At 42.2% G+C, this 22,177-nt stretch overlaps 2 protein-coding genes across 2 annotated transcripts; one reads left to right on the top strand and one right to left on the bottom strand.

Moving 5' to 3' along the window:
• fdx1b (ferredoxin 1b) lies at window positions 1-1,785 on the top strand. Its single transcript, XM_028984578.1, has 4 exons — window positions 1-222; window positions 1,092-1,219; window positions 1,370-1,499; window positions 1,605-1,785. Exons 1-4 carry the CDS (start codon window positions 62-64, stop codon window positions 1,717-1,719), a joined length of 534 nt encoding a protein of 177 aa, XP_028840411.1. The 5' UTR covers window positions 1-61; the 3' UTR covers window positions 1,720-1,785.
• A 759-nt stretch (window positions 1,786-2,544) lies between these two features.
• Window positions 2,545-18,727, bottom strand: arhgap20b (Rho GTPase activating protein 20b). Its single transcript, XM_028983914.1, has 15 exons — window positions 18,508-18,727; window positions 16,725-16,807; window positions 15,092-15,262; window positions 13,934-14,083; window positions 13,814-13,855; window positions 13,667-13,745; window positions 12,809-12,886; window positions 12,246-12,312; window positions 11,450-11,635; window positions 9,555-9,718; window positions 9,183-9,344; window positions 8,008-8,114; window positions 7,366-7,555; window positions 6,310-6,421; window positions 2,545-5,871 (listed from the first exon to the last, which is right to left on the bottom strand). Exons 1-15 carry the CDS (start codon window positions 18,574-18,576, stop codon window positions 4,196-4,198), a joined length of 3,336 nt encoding a protein of 1,111 aa, XP_028839747.1. The 5' UTR covers window positions 18,577-18,727; the 3' UTR covers window positions 2,545-4,195.
• Between the last annotated feature and the right edge of the window lie 3,450 nt (window positions 18,728-22,177).

Here is a 22,177-nt window from a genome sequence, read left to right on the forward strand (position 1 = left end):
GTGAAACACAGAGTCCTAAAGCTCATTTGTACTGACACATACGGACGGTTTTCTGTTTAGCATGGCTCAGTGTTTGTGTCTACGGTCACTTCTCACCCCTTGTGGAACCCGATCTCTGGGCATGCATCTGCGCATCCAGTCATGTCTTGATGGAACCAAGATCTACAAATGGCAGCACAGACAGGTCGGCACATGCCCAACACTCTGCACGGACTCCAAGAGGTGAGCTTTCCGAAAGGGACATTTAGCTCCTAACGCATGCCTGTCACACACTTTCAGAAACCCTTTATTCACACTGGGACACTTCATAGCACACTCCAACTTCACGAAACACTTTGTGGTGCTGTAAAACTAATTTAGTACTGTAGTATGTACAGTAGGAGTTCATTTCAGCAAATGACTGAAGATTTGCTGAATATATACTTAAATTTAATGACGTGGCTTTCTGAGAAATGGCCTCGGCAAAAGCCTGTGTGCAGGCATTTCTTTATTTTGCATAATACTGCTTAATGTAAAGGGTCGCTAATTAGAGATTGCTTGCTACAAACGCATATGATTTATAATTATGTAATTATGCTAAATATTTTGAGCAGTTTCAAGATGGTCTAGCAGGAAGTGGCCTAGCCGTTAAGGAAGCCGCCCCGTAATCAGAAGGTTTGCCGGTTCGAATCCCGTTCTGCCAAGGCGCCACTGAGGTGCCACTGAGCAAAGCACCGTCCCCACACACTGCTCCCTGGGTGCCTGTCATGGCTGCACAATGCTCACCAAGGGTGATGGTTAAAAGCAGCAGACACATCGCTTCACTTTCACTTCATACTGAAAGAGTTTAGAATGCCAGGAAGAATCACCAGAGCCAGATGAGACGTCATGAAGCCAGCAACAACTTTTCCATCTAAAAAGGCCATTGTGCGCTCTGGAAACTTGGCAGCTGTTCCCATTAAAAAGGGAACAAAAGCATCTGATTAGAGGAGAGCGTGATCAACCATGCTCTCATCTCTGTGCTGGTGTATATTTACTTCCAATGCTCCAGTCAAGGGCAATGAGATGCTGTAAGACTCAGACACCTGTCCCTCAATCTCTTATTTTCACAGCCCAGCTGCCTCCAAGGTCACAGTCCATTTCATCAATCAGGATGGGGTCAGAAACAGCGTGACCGCCACCGAGGGAGAGAGTCTACTGGATGTGGTGGTTAACAAAAACCTGGACATCAGTGGCTTTGGTGGGTTTCCTGTTGCCATGCCTCTATGTCAATTGCAGTGGTGGTGGTTTGAACATTTTATGCCTGCTGCTTACATTTCATGCAGCTGAGGGGACAGGAGTACATTGAAATATGGCAACCAGTGCAATTAAATTCGTGTTGGTTTTCTAGGGGCATGCGAGGGTACCTTGGCTTGCTCCACATGCCATTTGATCTTTGAAGAGGATATTCATGAACGACTGGACCCAGTGATGGACGAAGAGGTTGACATGTTAGATCTGGCTTATGGTCTCACCAAAACGTGAGTCTGGATCTCAGTTTTGATCTTCACCATTTCTTTTTAAAGCAATATTTATGATTTATGTGCCTTCATGCATTTGAATACAAATTGTGTCCAAACTGGCAGATCACGCCTGGGTTGCCAGATTGTGGTGCAGCCCTGGATGGAGGGGATGACTGTACATGTCCCAAAAGGCATCAAAGATCAAAGAGAGCTTGCAGGGTCAAAAAAAACACAGTGATAAATTTACAAATTAGCATGTCCAAAATGCAAAAGCATATGTATTATTGGCTTCATTATGTTCTCTCTCACCCATGTTCTCACTATACTTTACCCCTGTGTAGGGTTGTGTCTTCTGTGTCCCATACGATACATTGGGTGCAGGTATTATTGAATGGATCTTTAGTTCACTGTTAATAAAAGATTTAAATGGTTCACCCTGTCATGTTGTCTGTTGTTTGTTTATTACTATTGTCATATGTGAGATTATGTGATCCATTTTGTGAAAAGTCTGTGTAAATACACTATAAGTAAATTGCTGTGTCGTGGAATTGTAATGGTTCATCCCCAATTAAATCATGAGGCATATGCTACATTTACAAGTTTACAAAAAGAAGAAATCATGTCTAAATCCATGAATACTGATCATGATACCATCATGATGCATCATTATTTATGATGAATTCAGACTGTATATTACACAAATGAATGAAAATCAAATGACACACTAGTAAATACTTCTTCTTAGCAGACTATTTTCACCAAACAATTTATGCCTCACAGTCACCACCAGGTGACATTGATGAGAAAATATTATTGCATATATACAATCTGATTACTGACACAGTGCTCAGCAAATGTGAGTCAATGTGAGTTCATTATGTATTCCTGCACCCTGCAAGTAAATGCAAACAAAATGCAGAACACCAAATTAACATGTAATGGCCCATGTTTCCACATACTCTTGGATCTCATACCAAGCTTACATGCAAATCCAGTTCACTCAGCTGAAAAAGACAATTGTTCCATGTTCCGGTCAGGATCATATTTGCTTTATTTATATATGGACATATATGAAGTGCAGTGCACAAAAAAGCTCCATTGTTCAAAATAGTTAATTAAAATATTGAATTTGGAACAACTCTCAGTTCCAGGTGGTCCAGAGTTTGTTTAATACAAATTGATGATCATAATATGATCATCATGTAAGTTGATTAGTTGTGTAGCTGTGCATTTTAAGGAAGATGTTATAGTATGTGCATATTATACTGTTCAATTACACTGTGCCCTGAATACAATTGTTTTCAAAATTTCAAATGAAACAAAATATCAATAAATAATGAAATAAAAACGGAAGAAGGCCTATATCCATTGTCCAAACAGAATTGTCTCTGAATAAAATGGGCTTACAGCTGAAGATAGATTTCTCTCTGTGAGTCATGAGGCATTTAGGGCCTATTATTTCCCCAGCATGCTCTGACCACTCCTCTTTTTCAGATTTTCAAAGAGGATTTAAATGGATTTTTGTTTTCTCGATCAAGAGACTTTCTGCACTTCTCACATCATTGTACAAAGAACAGCATGCATGCCATTTGATGGCTAGATCTGAAGTCAGTATTGGAAATCATGATCATGCAAATCAATATCATCAAGCATCTTGGACCATCTGAGATGAATGTATGGAATTAACTGTGGTATTCATTATTTGTACCACTAGATGGTATTGCCACACTAAGTAATAATTAATTTCCTTTTTCATTTGCGTGCCAGTCTTTTGTTTGCATGGTCACATGTTCCATTGATGATACTCTAAAATTAATGCCTAAAATGTTCTAGGAGGCTTTCCAAAGTAAAATGGCATGAGGCAGTCCTTTAGTAATATGGGAGACCGTAACCCCTATTCAGTTGACATTAATAGGGGGAAATGTTTGAAGACAGGCAACAATTTTTCTGGACAGGAGGAACCCAAAATGCATCATTTAAAATGTTTTTTATGGTTTTGTAGAAGGTCACAGCGAGGCTCTAATTGAATGCTGTCAGATGAACGTGTCAACCTTGTGCATTTAAGGACCACGATAGAATACTGATCTAACCTCATGATCATGAAATGGATGACCTGTCCCCATTTATAACCACATGTCCATAGCAGATTGGTCACAAGACAATAAACAACAACAAACATGTTCAGGGTCCACAATCCAGAAGTACTTATTGCAAAGATGAACCCCTCTGGAATCCGGCTTTTGCTCTCTTCACCCCATTTGTCTGCTGTAGTTTATGGGATCTTGGAAGACACCTCGGCTGGGAAGGCAGAATAGTGGCCCTTTAAACATATGATCAAAGGGCAAACTACAATTCCACAGGGTGAAAGCATCACTGGGATAAATCATCCAAGTTCTGGTTGTTTACCTGTTCGTCTGTGCTATAAAGGACATCTATACAACACTGAATCCTGGAAACAATATGTGTTAATATAATATTTTACAAATATCAAGTTGGCAGACAGTGCTTTTTTTCTTTTATTTCCAAAAACCCATTTACATTGGCTAGTAGGTAAGTGAGGTGCTCGTAAAGTCCTATATTTCAGAAAATCATTGAGGTTTAAAGATAACCTGCATTCACAGTGTGAAGGAGGACCACTGTCTTTTGGAAGGACTGTTTCACAACTGTGACAATCTTTGGTCTGGCATTAAAAGTGAATGAAAGGATTAAGTGGATCAGACAACAGATTCGTCTCCATCTGGCGTGACTGCAGAGTCTTCAGCAGCTGCACCATGCGGAGTCTTCCGCTTCCAGTGCAGTTTCCTGACAACGAACTCCCTCTCCACAGTAGCTGGGTGGGAGGAGCGTCTCTCTCCGTGGCTGAAGTACTCTCGCACCGTGTTGCGCACCCTGCCGGGCAGCCTGATTCGGATGGTGTGGTGGATGCCCTGGGGCTTGGGAGAGATTAGGGTGCTGGCGCGCTTGCTCTGTGGAAGCCCTAGGGTGACGCCTTCAGGGACACCCTTGTTGTCGTCCTCACCGTAGTTAGTGCCCTCACCGGGGACAACGAGCTCAGTGTCTGCCTTCGCGATGGAAGTGCTGTGCGTTATGGGGTGGGCCGGCTCCCTCGCGGGAGCCGAACGCAGGACCAGGGGCGCGCTCTGGCCGTAGAAAACCGTCTGCGGGATCCACAACCGCACTGTGTGGCTGCCAGCCGTTTCCGTGGCAACCAGACTCCTCCCGTCTTCTTTGGCTGCCATTTGAACAGCTGGCTGTTTTACCTGCAGTGTTCCAGAGGAGGCGTAGAGCGTGATCTTGGTTCTGCTCCTGCCCTCAGCATCGGCCGTGGGAGGGAGAGTGTGCAAGTGTGCGTGTGCAAGCGTATTTGAGCGGCTCAGATGAATGTGTGCCACGGACGTCTCTCGGGGTTGGCATGTCACGCCAGTGGGTGTTCTCTCACCCTGCTGGCTCTCTTCGCGGCATGCCACCTGAGCCCCATTCTCCTTCAAAGGACCTCCAGGACGCACGGTGAATATCACACCACCCATGCCCTTATCAGAGCAGTTCAGGGAGTCATTTTCTCCAGAATCCCCTTCTGTCACATCTTTTGTCACTTTTCCCTGACATTTCTCAGCTTTGTCAAAAAATATCACTCCATCTTCTGCCTCTTCCTCTATCTCCGGATCTCTCTCTCCTTCCACTGCCCCCCCATCTTCATTCTCCTTGTAGGGGAATGCCATGCTCCACTCTGGCGGGAACTTCCGGGGTGTGTCTGGCGTGAGTGGTCGGAGTCTGGCTGCAGCTCCGAACAGGAAGGGGCGCGGCACTGTGTCGTTTGGACTAGAGAGCGGCTCAGAAGAGGTGAGCGACAGGGCGCTGTCCAGTGAACTGAGGGAGGAGGTTGCCGTGGAGGACAGGCTTGACATGCTGGGCAGTCTGCGGGCCGCGTGTCTGAAGCGCTGAGGGATTGGGGGGGACCTCCAGAGCGTATAGTGTCTTCCTGCACCTGCCCTGGGACTGGCGTCCCCCCTCAATGCATGGTGAATTTGGAGGCGGGGTGTTTTACTACTCAGGGTCTGTGACTGGTGGCTGGCGTTGCACATCACTGCCGCGTCGCAACTCAGCTGGCGGCCGATGATGGCGTGTGGGGTTACGGGACAGACTGTGGGTTCCGAGGAACATCGGTCACGGGATGGGCTGAGACAGGGAACCCTGCCTGGTAAGGAGCAGACAGACACGCTGGATGCAGACGAAGCTGGAAAGTCCCCCTTGTCTCTCAAAGACAACGTGGCCAGGGGTGGGAAGAAAGGATCTGAGGAAACTAGAGAGGAGGAGGAGAGGTTCTTCGTCCGGTAAAGGGTGGGCTCTGCATCAGCTTCATCTGACGAGCAGAGTTGAGGGAAGGGGTCACCTGTAGAGTGTAGCAGAGTGATAAAAGGAGTTGATAAATTCCACAACTAACCCTTAAACACACACGTTTGATGTATCCAGTCTCATTTACGAAACTGGACGTATGGGTAGTATTCTTCTAAAAGATAAAAGCAAACCAGTCCACTCAGGATGGACATTTTTCATTGCACCAAGGTCACAATCACTTTCTGTTTGATTTGAAGTGACCTTTCCCTGTAATGGGACAAGGGTCCACAAACTACAGCTGTGAAATGAAGCATATTTTTTCATTTTATTTCATTTGTCATCCATATTCACACTCAGGTGCAAATAAAATCTAATTACTTGAATGGCTTCCTTTTCAGAAAGGGTTCAATGGGAGCTTGTCTCATGTATCAGACGGAATAAATTTTGGGTTTAAGGCTCAGAGAAGCAAACCTCAGGACAATAAAACCCTCACCAGAGGCCTCACACTCCTCTCTCGAGGTCTTCCTCTCGCTCAGAAGACTCCCCACATCTTCGCCAAAAATGGACGGAGTGTTTTCGATCAGCAGCTCAACAAGGGCTGCAACCTAGATGAGAGAGGGAGAATTACAAATGACTCTCCATGTCCCCCAAGCTAAACAGAATATGAACTGTCTATCTGTTGGGTAAACAGTGCATTAAACGCTCTTATTGAAAGACTGCTGTTGGGGAGAGTTCGCAGCAGTTTATAAAGCAGTGCCAAGCATGGACATGCAAATTGTTTTCGTGACTGCTTAACATGATGAACTGCTGGTGCGTTACTTGCAGTTTTTCTTGGCCAGGGCCGAGTGTGCATTCTGTAATGACGGCATGATTTCTGAGCCTAGTGGCTGCCGTGTCGCGCTCTGGAGTTGCTGTTTTTCAGTCCAGTCCAGACTGAAGAGGGACCAGCAGTGAGGGAGGTGTGGTGGGTGAAGAAGAAGGCAAGGGCCCTCACCATTGTGGTGAGCATTGTTAAACTGTGACGATGGCCACACACAGGCATTGAGGAAGCAGTACTTCCATCTCAGGACCTTGATCACTGTGATGGAGACTGCGTACACTTAATTGAACCAATGCTTTGACCCTGTGATCCATGTGAGCATTGTCAAGAACAAATTACTGACTAAGCCAAGGGACATACTGGTGGTAATGAAGGTTGTCTGCCGAAGCGCTTTGTAAGTCAAGTTATTTAAATTACTCAGAGCTCCCACAGAGCTGTTCAACAGCAGCTGAGCCCATGGGGAGAGGCTAATTATACTACTCGGAGATGTCATAGAGATCAGCATGCTAAGAGGAAGAAGGGCTAAAGTATATGCCTTGGGCATGAAGGCCTTCCTGGCCTCAGTGTCATTAACTTTCAAACATACATGTACAGTATAATCTAATTATGTACTGTATAACAACAATGCATATGCTATGAATGAATTGCAAGCTGACATAATGAACTCTGACTTTAAGTGTATTGGATTTGGATTAACAAGCACATGTAATGTGAAAGTAGCGTCTGTACCTTTCTGGTGGCCTGGCCCTCCTCTTCTGGACGGCTGGGTTCTGGCAGCCACAGCATGTTGGGGGCAATACAAAGGGCAAGATTGGAGGCACTCATCTGGTTCTCCTGGGAGCACGCTTGGATCCGATACAACAGCCAGAAAACATACCGCAGCAGCAATGTGTTGCCTTCTGGCAGCTGTGCCAGCAAACTGTAGCAACACACATACACACACACACACACACACACACACACAAGTAGAATACATTGTATTAAACTCTTACCTAAACCGTTACAGTGACAGTCCCCCTGACGCAACCCAAGCATCTTCCCCAGGACACAGCTGCTGTTAGTGGGGTCTGAATGCAATTCTCCACTATCATCTGCATCATAGGCAAGCTTGTCACCCACTAATAAACTCAACAATGATCAATAAAAGAAATACACTCTCAGGCATAAGCACACTGGTAGGTAATAACAAGCTGCTTGGGCCAGTAAAATCCCGACTATCTGATTATGTTTAGTAGACGGGTTAGCTTTAGGTATAAGGTTTTGTCTTTTAGGTATTTTTACATTTTCAACGCAATTGTTAGAACAGACTATTTTAACGGTGGCTAAAATATGCATAAAACAAACCTGTGCGTTATTGCATACGTTTCTCACCTTGTTATCAAGTCTTTTTGCTCCTCTTCTTTTTTCTCCATTACCTCCATCCATTTTTTGTAGAGATGACAGCCAAGGATACTTCCTGGCAGGTGACGCAAGAAATCCTATGGGATCAAACACAAGCTGTCACCTTGCACTGCAAAACGTGAACACTGGCTAAACTATAAAAAATTGTAAACTATAAAAAAAATGTATCTGTCACACCTAATATTCCAGCAATGACGGAATGTAAATAAAGAGCATGTTAAAATGTTATGTGTGACGGACTGATTTATGTTTTTTTTTTTTATTTAGCCAGTGTTTTACTTTTTATTACCTCATCCCCATTGTTTGTGGGGTCAGGCCTGGTTATTTTAAACCCAGCCATTGGGGAATTTCCCCAAAAAAAGAAGAAGAGAAGAAGAAAAAGGTGGCCTAGCAGGTGAGGAAACGGGTTGTGGGTTCGAAACCCGAACCGCCATGATGCCACACTGAAAAAAGTGAACACTGGCTAAAATGTTAAGTAGTCTGTCTCACCAAATAATTTGCCATTGACTTAATCTAAATAAACAGGTTACAGCAGGCTTGATTGGTTCATTTACATTATGGCAATGCAGAAATATTAAATGTGACAGATTACTTAAAGTTTAGCCAGTGTTCACTTTTATAGATGCGCTGATTTTCTGATTACAGTTATAAAACTTTTCTTTTAAAATAAGCTGTCTAATTTATTCTTATGGGTAAGTTGTTTTTACTGTACTATAATGCTACTGACATCAGCAACTGACAGCAACATTACAGCAATGCTAAAATATTAGGTGTGACAGAGTAAAGTAAAGTCCCCACACACTGCTCCCTAGATGACTTTCGTGGCCACCAACTGCTCACTAAAGGTGTTGCGTTAAATGCAGAGGACACATTTCATTGTGTGCACTGTGCGTTGTGTATCACAATGACAAAAATACAGATGCATGCTGGTGTTTATGTACATGGAGAGTCCTAATTGGCTACATGATCAATAGAAACTGAATATTCAGTTCTGTTTCTGCATAGGTTTGGTTTTAAAGTGAATTTGTCAAAATGTGTTCTCATGTGTTCTCACTTTAACCCATCACCTATCATGAGCGGTGGGCATCAGTGAACGGCATCTGGGGAGCATGTGTTACCTTTGAAATGCAAGTATGTATCCTTACGGTAAAGATGGATGCAGCGACGAACACAGACTCCCCGTCAGGAAGGGCACACAGGCCAGCATTTAGCTTCTCCTTCAATAACCTACAGTTTTTAGCATTGGCTGAGCGACGAAAAATTCCCTGCGTATCTGGACCCTCCCGATAAAGCAAACAGAGCATGTCCTAAACAAATACACAGACACACACATTTTTTAAAGAATTTTCCTAAATTCTATATTATTTCTGTTCAGCAGTGGTCAATTTATGAAGTTTAATTGTATGTGGCAATAGCATTAATTTTACATTTATTCTTTTAGAAATGCATAAAGTAACTGACAAAAGCATGACTATATCCCACCACAACAAATATAGATCTAAATATATATATCTCACCATTATCACCTGTGGTAGGTTGCCATGGCTGCAAATAGAGGACAGGGGTTGGCCAAAGAGAGGAGTGTGGGTGGAGCCACCAAGGCTGCTTGAGTTGCTGTTAGGTCCTCGCCTGAGTGGCCACTTTAAAATAGACCTCTTTCTTCTGTTTTTCTGAGAAATGTCTAACAGACACATTTGTTGTGAATGAATAAAAATGTATTAAAACGCAGTAACATTCATCTATCCTGCTTCTCATAAACTTAATATTTAACAGGCCACATCTTTACTAGATTACACATACCAGAAATAAATAAGTTGCAATAGCTAATTTTAATAATAAGACAGGGTAAGGGTAGATATAAGCTAGACATTATGATGACAAGAGTCTCCATTTTGATGATATGATGTAAAGCATGAGGAACAACATTTACTGGCATGATCGACTTTCATCAATGGATGGTGTGAATAGATTGTGGTAACTTCCTTACAAGGCAGCAACACATAATATGAGGTGGATTGCTATCATAATGGTGTTCTTACATGGCAAACCAGATTTGCAAGGAAACTGACATGCTTATACATCATGAACATCATCAGTCCACTTCATGTGCCTCCTCATGTTGCTAAAACATGTTGCTTAAAAATATTTAATAAAGCAACACTGATTTTAGTGTTTCTACAAAATAGGTAATCAACAAAACTTTTATTTGGGACAGTGTGTAACACACTCGCCTATGAACCAGAAGACCCAGGTTCAAATCCCAGTTACTACCATAGTGTCCCTGAGCAAGACACTTAACCCTTACGTTTCTCCTGGGGGGGACTGTCCCTGTAACTACTGATTGTGAGTCGCTCTGGATAAGGGCGTCTGATAAATGCTGTAAATGTAAAAGTAAATTTTTAGAGTATCTACAGATTTGAAGCTGATGTTCGCAGATGTCATTATAGCAAATAACAGCTAAGGATTAAAGAAGCCCTACACTGAACACGTAGGGTGGCGGATAAGAAACCTCTCTCATGGAAACAGGAAAGAGTTGCCTCATTTGGACCCGTTCAATGTGTCTCTGGGAAATTTTAATGATTGAAATAAAATTGGAGAGGGACACTGGTGTGCACTGATACAGAGCACATCACCTTTTATCACACAACCGAGACACCGTCAGGCGAGCGAGCAGTACCCGCGTCACAGGAAGCTGTTACACATCTATTTCCTTTTGGTGCTGGAGTCTGATTGCTGTCAAATCCCGTCTCACCATTTCTTTATTTTAAAGCACATTGTGGAACAGTTGTAATAATGAGAAGTTAAAATTTGGATAATTACCCGACCCATCTGCACCTCTGATCACAACATGACAAGCAACAAAATATAAAAAAGGAAAATAAATAATCTGGAAAAGGAAATAAGTAGGTGTAGGTAGAAAGTAGGAAGGTGGTGACTGTTGGGTCAGAAAATAAACCAGAAAAAATAAGCAAAAATTATTAAACAAGCATGGCACTTGTTCACTAGTGCAAGTCAGGAGTGTCCTCAGTATCTACATAAAAATGTAGATGAAAACAAGAAAGAAGCACAATCATTAAAGCATCCAGAATCAGGAAGAAGAAGTATGCATCAAAGTTGTCAATCGGGCTCCCCAATTTTAAACTGTTCTGTGTGACAGAAATAAAAAAAATCATTTGTCTTATTCAAGACACACTGAACTACCAAGTTGTCCTTTCTTTATTTATGTAGATCCCGAGGGTGCTGTACGAAAAAGTTTCACGCATTGTGCTGTGGTTTGAAAATAGTGCACTTTTAGTACAAGGTCTACAAGTCGTTTGTCCCTTGGTGGGATATTTCCTTATCTATTTATGTTATTTTCATATGTAATACATGAAAACGCAACAGGTAAGAAACTGTGACTGATCAGACCCACCAGCTGCTGCCAGCGGATGTTTTAAGGTTCTTGCTCGGATGAAGAATCGCGGAACCGGAAGATCCCGGGGTAAGAGCTCCATGTGTAGCGTTCCCTCTGCTGTCAACAGGTTGTTGTTGACTGGGTGGGGTTGTGCCTCAGAGGCCCGCAGGTGGTGTAGGATTATGTTGTAAGGAATCTCATGACCTGGATCAAATGAATGTCTCGTCAAATAATGCACAGCTGCAGCTCTGCGTTTCTAAGGCAGCTATGGGTTGGCGGTCACCTATTATCACCTAATATAAATTTGTGTGTAAAAAACATACACACATATATATATATATATATAAGTAAAAAACATACCAAATTCGAAACTGTGGTGCATGGGAAATCTGTATAAGGTATTGAGCGTCTGCCATGGTAAACTTAATAATTGAGCAGGGCAGAGTGGGATTTATTCTTGTCTGTGTTTGGCAGACGATTTGTGGATCCCAGCAATATTGTTTTTTTTTTATAGTTTTTTTATTTACATCTGCCCACCCCTGTTTATTGCACAAATAAAAGAACATTTGAAAGTCCTGTTTGATAGCTAGCCTTTCATTCAGCTCACATCCCCACAGTGAAGAAAAACTCATGGCTTGGAATTAGGGCACCCGGATTGTTTTCTACCTGATGACCCCTGAACAGAGGTCAAAGCCCCCGGGTGAAATGAAGAGGAAGGGGAGACCTCCGAAATGGAAAAGTAATTGTATTTCTGTGAGTGAGAAACGATTCTGTACATGGTGCTCATACGACGGCGTCAGCCTGATTTGCTCACCGATAAGTGGGAACGCGGTTTCACATCCAGCCGTTTCCACCCATAGCTGCCACTCCTCTGGTGGACCCTGCGGGCAACGGGAAACGAGAATGCTGATTAGGGGGCAGGGACAGGAAGCATCCTCATATCTGCAGCTGCAGGAAAATCCCCCCCCCCCAGTAAAATACAGGAAATGCCTTCCAAAAACAAAAACACCGTCATTCTGCCCATTCTCTGCGGTTGTGCATCCCTAGGAAGAACAGACAAGGGTGTCAGCGGGTGGCTATCAACAGCCAGGATAGGGTGACTAAAGGATTAAGCTCTTTTGCACTTCACATGTAAATTAATCCTGCCCACCATCGAGCATTCCAAAATGCGAAGCTGAAATAATGTTTGTTTCAACACAGCCCCGGTTCGCATATGTGCTTCACAATCTGAGGTGTGCACAAAAAAAATGCCCCCCATGCCCATACTCACTCCACATATCCATCAACCCACTTTCGACCTGTTGTAATATTGCAATGGTTTGCACACCTACCATTCATGGACTATGTCACTGATCCATGCTGGCCGTGAGTACTCACTCTAAGTCCATGCTGTGCCGTAACCGTTTGGAGGACTTTCTCGGCAGTTGCAGTATTGTCCACTTGAACTGTTGTCGTCTGCAGGAACGGGCAGAGCGTGGGAGGTGCAGGTATTAACATAAGGAGACACTCAGCATGCCAGAGTAGGTCCGGATTAGTTGTTACTAATAAACCCTGAACACACATAAACTGTCTCAACTCGCTGCTAGCACTTATAGGTGGGTCTGTTTCTTCTCACAAAAGCTGAGGTGAAGCACATTGATGCTAGTTGCAATGTGTGGTGACCCTACAAGTATCCACAAATACATAAAGATAAAAAATGGGAGTGGCGTGGCGCAGATCAGAAGCACTGCGAAAACGGATGTCTGTTGGCTTGAGAAATACTAATTCCAATTCCAAACAGAAACATTGGGTTGAATAGACCCTTTTTAAATGAGGATGTGCATGTAGCCTCTTAGCATTTTGAATTTCTGCTTTGGTGTGTGATAAAATCTTCCATACCAGCCAGTTAAAACGTTTTGTTCTTACCTCAGACAAATGGCAATGATTCATTTAATAGTGCAAGAACAATGGTTGGAACAGAGAAAAATGAATAGAATTAAGGTAATTTGCAATTGGTGCATGCTGTCTGCAAAGGAAGCACTAATGATGCCGGATTGCTTGATTGTCATTAAGAAACCCTTCCCAGCTCTGACCACTTCACCATATCAGCAGGAGCCCGTTCGCCATCTCATTCACTAGCCAAACACTTGCAAAAAAAGTAAAGCTTCAACTACAAGGTCTTTCCTAAATTAACATTCTGATGTCTGAATAAATTTGATTTTGAGGTTAGACATGGGCCATGAGGTATTCTCTCACCGTGACATCGTCATCAAGCAGCATCAGCCTCGTGGCGATTTTACTGGGGAGTTCGGCGTGTTTGGACTGGCTGATGTACCTGGAAAAAGGAGGCGGTCAGCGAGTGCTTTTCTTTACAGCCCGAGTGTATTGAAAAATGTCCTTTACCATTGCAGAGCCGACAGCCATTTCTCCTTTGCTTCCAAAGAACTGTTAGAAAAGGGAAATTAATGAAGACTGAGGGTAACCATGACAACTCCCTGCAACACAATAAGGATGCCCATTCACCTGAGCGTGACAACATAATTAGTAGTTGGCCAGCCAATCACAAACGAGTTCTTCGAGCTGAGCTTGCGCTCGGTGACCAGGTCGATGCAGGAGGCGAGCCACAACTCGCTGAGCCTCACATGAGCCTTCAGCTTCAGACTGGACAAAGACCTGGGGGCATAATGAAGGTCTTACACTGCATCTGGGAAGACTGTACAAATTCAGCATGCTCTTTAAAATCAAACACTGCAACCTATAATTAATATAAACACTGCGAGTACCCACGAATAACCCATATTACAACCTCTTTCATGCTACATGGCACATTAGTAAGCAGCACATGTACTCAAAGCTCTCAGGCACATTAACATGAACAGTTTGATCTAGTCAACACTATTAAAAGTTGAGAACAGTAGTGGATTCTTTTAAATGTGTTTTTCTGATGGGGGAATCACATGGGCTCTGTGCGTACTTGTCCCATTTTTGTTTCATGGAGCAAATTAAGAAAGGTGCTGCTCAAAACGTGCTCATCATAGTCTATCTCTTATATCAATTATAAATGTAACCATGTCCCTGTTGAATTATTTTAATGTTCTCAATGAAAAGTCATATGTATTCTTTCAAAAAAAAGTCTCATATATTCTTTCTGTCACACCTTCAGCCCCTCTGCACCATTCACCTTCATCTGTCATATGACTCAGCTACTGTAATTCATTCATCCCCTGATCAGGTCCCTGCGATGCCCTGCACCACCAGTGGTATATAAAGTGCCCGCCTGAGACTACTGTCTTAATGATTCTCACGATGTTCAGACATGCGTAACCTGACTCCTGACTGTCTGTCTGTTAGTCTCCCCATCCAATTGTCTGCTTAGTATGCGGCCAGGTCCCCTTTAATTTTCTGTTTTAACAATGAATTACGCTTATCTGACACTTACCTATTGTGGCCAATAAAATCTCACCAAACACAAAATGAATACATCATAAATACAGAAATAAACATGCAAGCATTTTCCAGCATGAGGTGTATACACACACACACACACACACACACACACACACACAAATACATGCTGGATAATTTATACATGGCGTCTAGCCACAAAAATAGTTTAATTGTGTATATATCAGCAGGGGAAACATTGATGATTGGTTGTAATTAGGTGAATGATATTCTCACTTGGACTTGGCGATGAGGAGGAGATCTGTGAAGAGGAACAGGTGTCTCTCCTGAGTCTGCTGGCCTCGCGTCAGGTGTACATGCTCCTCCATTACAAAAAATGAGCCCTGGGACTCCTCACCACGGGTCTGACTAATGCTCCAAGGACAGCGCTCAACAGACACATCGAACCTGCGGGAGAGCACCGGGCACAAGCAAATTGGATATATTCGTTGTTTCATTCGGGATTGAGGGTACGATTCATCCTCACAAATGTGTCATAAGTCAGCATCGCATCAAATGCCGAATGGAAATGACTTCTTTGCATTCTTCCTCCTATTATAATCTCCTGTAGATCTGATGCAGAGTAAATTCCACCCTAACAAATTCGATCATGATTAAAGAACATTCCTTGTATCTAGTGTCATCTCATATGCCCTAAGAGGACTCAGCCAATCAAAAAAAGAAGAACTGGAGAAAGAATATAGATTTCATCATTTTCCGATCGTTATTCAGACACCTTCCCTTTCTCTGCATTCCTGCCTTCCCATTAATTACTTGTTCTTAAGTTCCAGACTGAAACATTAATCATCACATTTTTTTTTATCCGGCACTACTTGAAGGTAAGACCGAAACCTCAGCATCCAAAGGCACAACGTGCAACACCAGCAGCAGATGGATTGAGCTTGGCTCCTCTTCCGAGTTAAATGCTGGCGGACGCGAAGATGGCGTAGCTCTCTGACCTGCCAAGCCATTTTTCTCTGCTCTGTTTACCTTTTCGCCGGCTACTTAGCCATCATTAACGCTTGGGAGGCAGTTTAGAAGCCAAATAAAGGCAGGAATGCGGAGGAAACGACAGACCTACTAACTCCCTGCGCTGGAGCTTGGAGTGAAAGAAAACAGCTCCCAGACATGGAGAGATGGAGCGATGGGAGAAAATGTGGAAGACTAGGATTACACTGGTGAAAAAAGTCTACAGATGGAGAACAATGTTGTTGGGTGGTAGTAGCCTAGTCTGTAACACACTCGCCTATGAACCAGAAAACCCAGGTTCAAATCCCACTTACTACCATTGTGTCCCTGAGCAAGACGCTTCAGGGGGACTGTCCCTGTAACTACTGATAGTATGTCGCTCTGGATAAGGGCGTCTGGTAAATGCTGTAAATGTAAATGTATTGTTGCTCAGTGGATTTAATTTTACTGGTTTTTGTGGGGTTTTTTTTTGCATTGGTGCATAAGACATTTAAACAGTACTGTATGCACTTTTATGTTGTCACATCTAGGTGACATTAAATGACAACCAAATGAAAATGTTTCAGACCTGTGACCATGATGTGATATTTTTTTACATTTACAGCATTTATCAGACGCCCTTATCCAGAGCGACTTACAATCAGTAGTTACAGGGACAGTCCCCCTGGAGCAACTCAGGGTTAAGTGTCTTGCTCAGGGACACAATGGTAGTAAGTGGGATTCGAACCCGGGTCTTCTGGTTCATAGGCGAGTGTGTTACCCACTAGGCTACTACCACCCATTGAACTCTATCAGTAACTCTTTGCAAACAGAGCTGTTTGAACAATGCTTGATCGGACGTGAGTACGTGTGTGTGTGTGTGTGTGTGTGTGTGTGTGCGTGAATATGAGAGGACTGTGACCTGTTCTGTGCTCTAGTTTTATTGAGAGCCCGGCTGATGACTGAATGTGCCGAACGTCGTCTCTGAAGCATTGTCTTCATTTTCTGTGAAAAATAAACAAAGCACTCTGTCATTGTGCATGTCAAACATTCGAACAGTCCTGCAAACAAAGACAAATCAAAGAAAAAAATGCTGCCACATAAGTTCCAGACAGCATTACGCTCCATCAAGGCTGGAGTGAGACACTCAGAACTATATATAACATTATATCACAGAGAAATTCACATGTGAATGACTGATGAGAGATATAAATGGAAATTTTAATAGCTTTCATGGAAGATGAATTTTAGACAAGGCAACAGATCCGAACATACTGCTACGTTAAAATCAGAGGCAGGTAAAGTAAATAATGGTGACTATTTGTTGCAATGGCTCATGTCAGTGGGTGGGATTTATTGCACAGCAAGGAAAAAGTCATTTCCAATTGATGTTCTTTTAAAAGCCAGAAAAATTGCGAAGTAGAAGAGTCTGAATGATTTTGACAATGACCAAATTGTGACAACTGGCTCAAAGCATTGCTACAATAGCAAGTTCATTGTATGCAGATAGTGGTATCGTCCAAAAATGTCTAAGTTTGTAGGACAACACAGTATACAACAGTAACAGTATACCCTAATGGCAAATACCTCTTTCAGTGCACTGTCAAGCTCTTTTACATGTTGATGGTAATTATTTGGCCTAAAAAAATTTCCTCAGATCTCAATCGAATTGGGCATCTGCGGGATGCTCTCGAAGAATCTGCTGCTAACATCTGGGCAACAGGTGTCACAGGACAACTTTGGAGGCTTGACAGACTGATGACCAATGTCGTTGCTAAGCAGTGACTTGTGGTACTTTGTTTCATACTATCCACAAAGCCTGAAATCACAGGTTCCTATATGCTGTGGTTACATGGTTTCGTGTGTTCTTTCATTCAGCCTCACAAAAGTGGCTGCGTGCAGGTGCAATTCTATCCCAGACAGCCCACTCTCTGTCTTTGAAAAAATTAAAGAGGAGAAACAAGAGGTCATGGCCAATTTCAGGGAGCCGAGGAGGCTTCTGCCAAGTCTTCATTGTTTGTGTTTGTGTGTGGGTGTGAACATGAAGTGTTTTTCGGGTTCAAAGCCATTCTTTCAGTGAAGTAAATTATGACAAGTTACGCCAAGAAGTAAGAAGAAATAGAAACATATTTTTATTATCTCTTTAGTTGTCATATTCTTTCTTCACTTTTTTACTCAGGTAAACATATATACTTATGTAGGCCTTCTGTTTCTTCTTTGTTTTTGAGAAGCCCTGAAGCCTTCAACCCAAGTCAATTCACTGCATTGTTTGGCTGCCAGAGTTTATTCAGGGGTAAATATGTCTGTGAAGATTCTCAGTCATCCAGGTGAATTTGTCTGAAAGTTGAATCATGGCAACTGGACTTTCTTTTTTAATGTAGAGACGTTTCATTCTGCATCCACAGAACTGTCAATCATTAGATAGATAGTTCTGTGGATGTAGAATGAAACGTCTCTACATTAAAGAAAGAAAGTTTAGTTGCCATGACTATACTGTCAGACATTCAGAGGTAAAATTGCATTTTTCAAAAGAACTACCTAAAACTGGAACATCCTGCTTTTCTTTTTCATACTGCTCATGATCATTTAATGCAGTTGTTTCAGATGGTTTTTTTTTTTTATCAGTTGATTCACATTGTCTCTTTGATATTAGCCTATATCTCTACAGATGAACACACCACATACACCCTTTGTTTCCCACTTGCCTTCTCTTGAATTCTGGACTCATCCCCCTCCTTGTCAGAATGGGGGCTGGTGCTTTGCTGGGGAGTCATATTCAGTCCAGGTCACATAATCCCATCTTCGAGAGCTACACTTGTCATATTTCAATCGGACAGGACCCGCAGAGTTCCCCACAGATCCAGAACTGAAGCAAATGTTGTGTATCCACAGAGCAATAGCACACTCCCTTTGCCCATGGAAGCCGAGCCCTGACTCTCTCCCTCCCTCCCTCCCATTTTCCAATTTCCTCTCTCCCTCCCATAAGCCCGTCCTTCTATCCCGGTCCATCCTGTCTTCAAACCTCTTCTACTTTCCTTCCCTCCCCGTTTCTACCTCTTCGACCCCCCCCCCTTCCTCTCAAACCTTCCCTTCCCCTCTCCCCAGAGTTTTCTTCTGAGTGACTAAATAAGGGCATATTAGGACACAAGCACGAGCCTCAAGGCCTTCCTCACACTGGCCCACCACTGCACCCTGGCTCTGTGCTTACTGGAATTTAATCACAGACAGTGCTAGACATCATCTATTCAATGCGGGAAAACAAAAATGTGAAAAGTAATACAATCTAATGCATGACTGAATAAACTAGTCATGTCAAAATCATTTTAATTTCACATACTTTATTGAGTTGCATGTTAAAGCAATAAATTCTCTCAAAAAGGTGCTTTCCTCTTCTGTTGATTAAGAATTTAAGAAAAGAGACATTTCCCTCTCTCAGTAGCATTCGTCTAACTTGTCTCAAGGGCCGCTGAGAAGAGCACCTGGTTCAAAATTCGAATTTGTGTGCATACAGCACTACAGTGACAGTAAACAGGTGCTGAAACGGTTGTATGTGCGGGTGTCCTAAACTAGGAAATCGCTCTGTTTGGCAAGTGTCGCACAGAGCTGTTGATTCAATTCATTGGGCACAATGTCTTTCCCTTCTACTTACTACTTCCCACTTCTTGTCATTTGTCTTTTTTGCTTACAGTAAAAATGCATAAATGCATGAACGTTTATTTGTCTTGGGGGTCCAGAATGCACGGTTTAAACATTTCCAATAACCAATCAGAAGTCGTATAGATTGAGGATGCACAAAAGGCTCTCAAAACCACAAAAACATCAAATCTAAGTTTTAACAGCAGGGCTAAATGTGTTACTTAAATATGCTCATTTTTGGTGCTTAAGTCCATCCTTTAGAGCACCCAAATTGATCTGTATGAAGGAAATGTCCTTAAAAAAAAACACAAAGACATTTTTCTATAATGTTTCCACCTTTTCTGTGCAGCCATTAGTTGGCTAAAGGGTGAACAGTGTAATGGCAATCAACTGTCATTCTGAGGCAATAGTGTTTGGTGGTTTTGGTCAGCCACTTCTCCTTTGAGCATCACTCAATAGCCTCCGCAGCAAAAGCAACGGGTGATGAAATGCCGATTGCACAGCCTGCTTAGATCGCCCTTTTTGATAGGGTATCACTGCTGAGCTACATACTCAGTAGTCTAATTTTTCAGTTGAGGATGTGGCAGGTTGTGGTGATTTGAATATATATATTTTGCAAATGTTCACACCATGTACAAGACAGTCACACTCAGTGGAAAGTAGACCTTCCCCACAACCTCATTTTAAAGATTATTTTCATGTCTACATTTATTCAACACATTGCTTAATATAATGATGTGGATCTGTTGCTCTGGAATGATGCATAAACACAACAGATGCATTCATTAAAAAAAAATAAAATTCAGTAAACCTGCTGTCGTAAGGATTCTTGGATTCAAGTAGAGTTGGTTTTCAATAATTCCTCACCACTTGAAGTCAGTAGATGCTACTAGACAACTGTGTTCAGAAAAATATGTACTGAATGCTTGCACGAATATCACAGTTTGACCAAATGTCATTTATATTGAAATGGTGTAACACCATTTAACCAGTAACACCATTTAACCATTTTTTTATTCAAGATCTCTTTTTGACTGCATGATTGAGGAACATTAGATGTCCATGTCCAACAGTGCATGTGTGTGCCTAATGCTTGAAATTAAACCTGTAACTGCACTTCCAGCAAAAAAAAAGTAAGAAAAACAAACGAGACCAAAGATTTCAATGTTTAATGCAACATTTGCAGTTATATTGCTACATGCCTTGACCTTCCAGCAACTATATTTTTCTTCTAAACATGTTTTGGGAGCTTGGTGTCAGGTCCCATTTCGATTCAGTCAAATGCAAGACCCCATATTGTGAGCCACATCAGGGGACAAAGAAATGTTAGCCTTACGTCCTGTTTTGAAGACATAACATCGGTGTGACCTGTCTCCACACTTCATGCAATGCTGGAAAAAAAACATTCTCAGTCACATACATATACACATTACACCTAAATACACATTACATTACCTTGCACTATTTTATTATTTTTTACCCCCAATGTGCCATGTAAATGTGCATATAAACTCAGAACATCTGTGGCCGTTCCCCTTGTTCTTATGAGTCACACAAAGTGCAGCATGTGACATATTCACAATAGTGTACAATAGCAACAGGCCAAAATAGTGTAAAGGGAACATCCTGCTTTTCTTTTGTATTTGTCATTGAATGCAGTTGTTTCAGGTGGTATTCTTGCTCAATGGATTCACATTGTCTCCTTGATATTAGCAAGCTTTTCACCTCTTAAAAAGCATTTCATTGTCAGAGTTGTGTTTTTGTGCGTGTGTGATTAAGCGTGCATGAGTTAGTATGTGACTGGGAGTTTTGCACACACCTGATAGTGATCTAAACAGCAGATTTGGTCATGTGCTTCTGCTCATATCCTGCTCCACTACACTGGACTAACACATTTCTGTAACCCAATATTTTTGCTGCACAGCCAGCAACCTAATTGTAATATATTGTTCCTATATTATAATAATAATATGTACAATACATGGAGGAAAGTGTTAGCATAAGTCATGGCACAGCATGTTCATATTACTTCTGTGATACATAATGGAATCCAAAGTCTCAACACTGTTTATCTGCCATTGCACAGCACACTGTGTATCAAATGCATTCAACATGAGTTTTTCCTCGTTGACACCTTTGCAAATGTCATAGTGTGACAAGGAACCTTTAACACACATGACCATGGTTTGAATTGTGGGAAGATAAGAAGAGATCATCTCCCCTGAAGAGGATATGAAGCTTAGATAATGATTAATAGTGCTTGGGGTGGGAATGAAAAGTGCTGGTAGCTTACCCTCTTGTGCTATTTACAGGGGAAAGCTTGACAGAAAGTAGATTTGCTAGTTTCCATTTTCAGTAATTTTTTTTAATGCGAAATGGAATTTTCATTTTTGGGACTAATAAAGGATCATCTTATGTTGTTTTAATTGCTGTTTTAAACCATGTGTAAAGTTTGCGGCAGATTAATAAAAGAACTCCTCATTTCATGAATATGCTTGATACTAAGAGAGCTATGCAGAGCTATGTTTTTCCTGTATTGGTATTTCATTTCTATATACTTGTTCTCTAAAGACCACTGAATAAATCCGGAATACCAAAGGTCAATGTGTAATTTATAAACATATTCATAGGTATAGAAATGTATTCATGCACCATAGGCACTCAAGTCAGAAATAGGGTGTGTGTGTGTGTGTGTGTGTTGGTGGGTGGGTTGGCAGGCTGAGCACTCACCATTAGTCA

The sequence above is a fragment of the Denticeps clupeoides genome, chromosome 6 (genome assembly GCF_900700375.1).
Source record: "Denticeps clupeoides chromosome 6, fDenClu1.1, whole genome shotgun sequence".
Classification (NCBI taxonomy): Eukaryota; Metazoa; Chordata; class Actinopteri; order Clupeiformes; family Denticipitidae; genus Denticeps; species Denticeps clupeoides.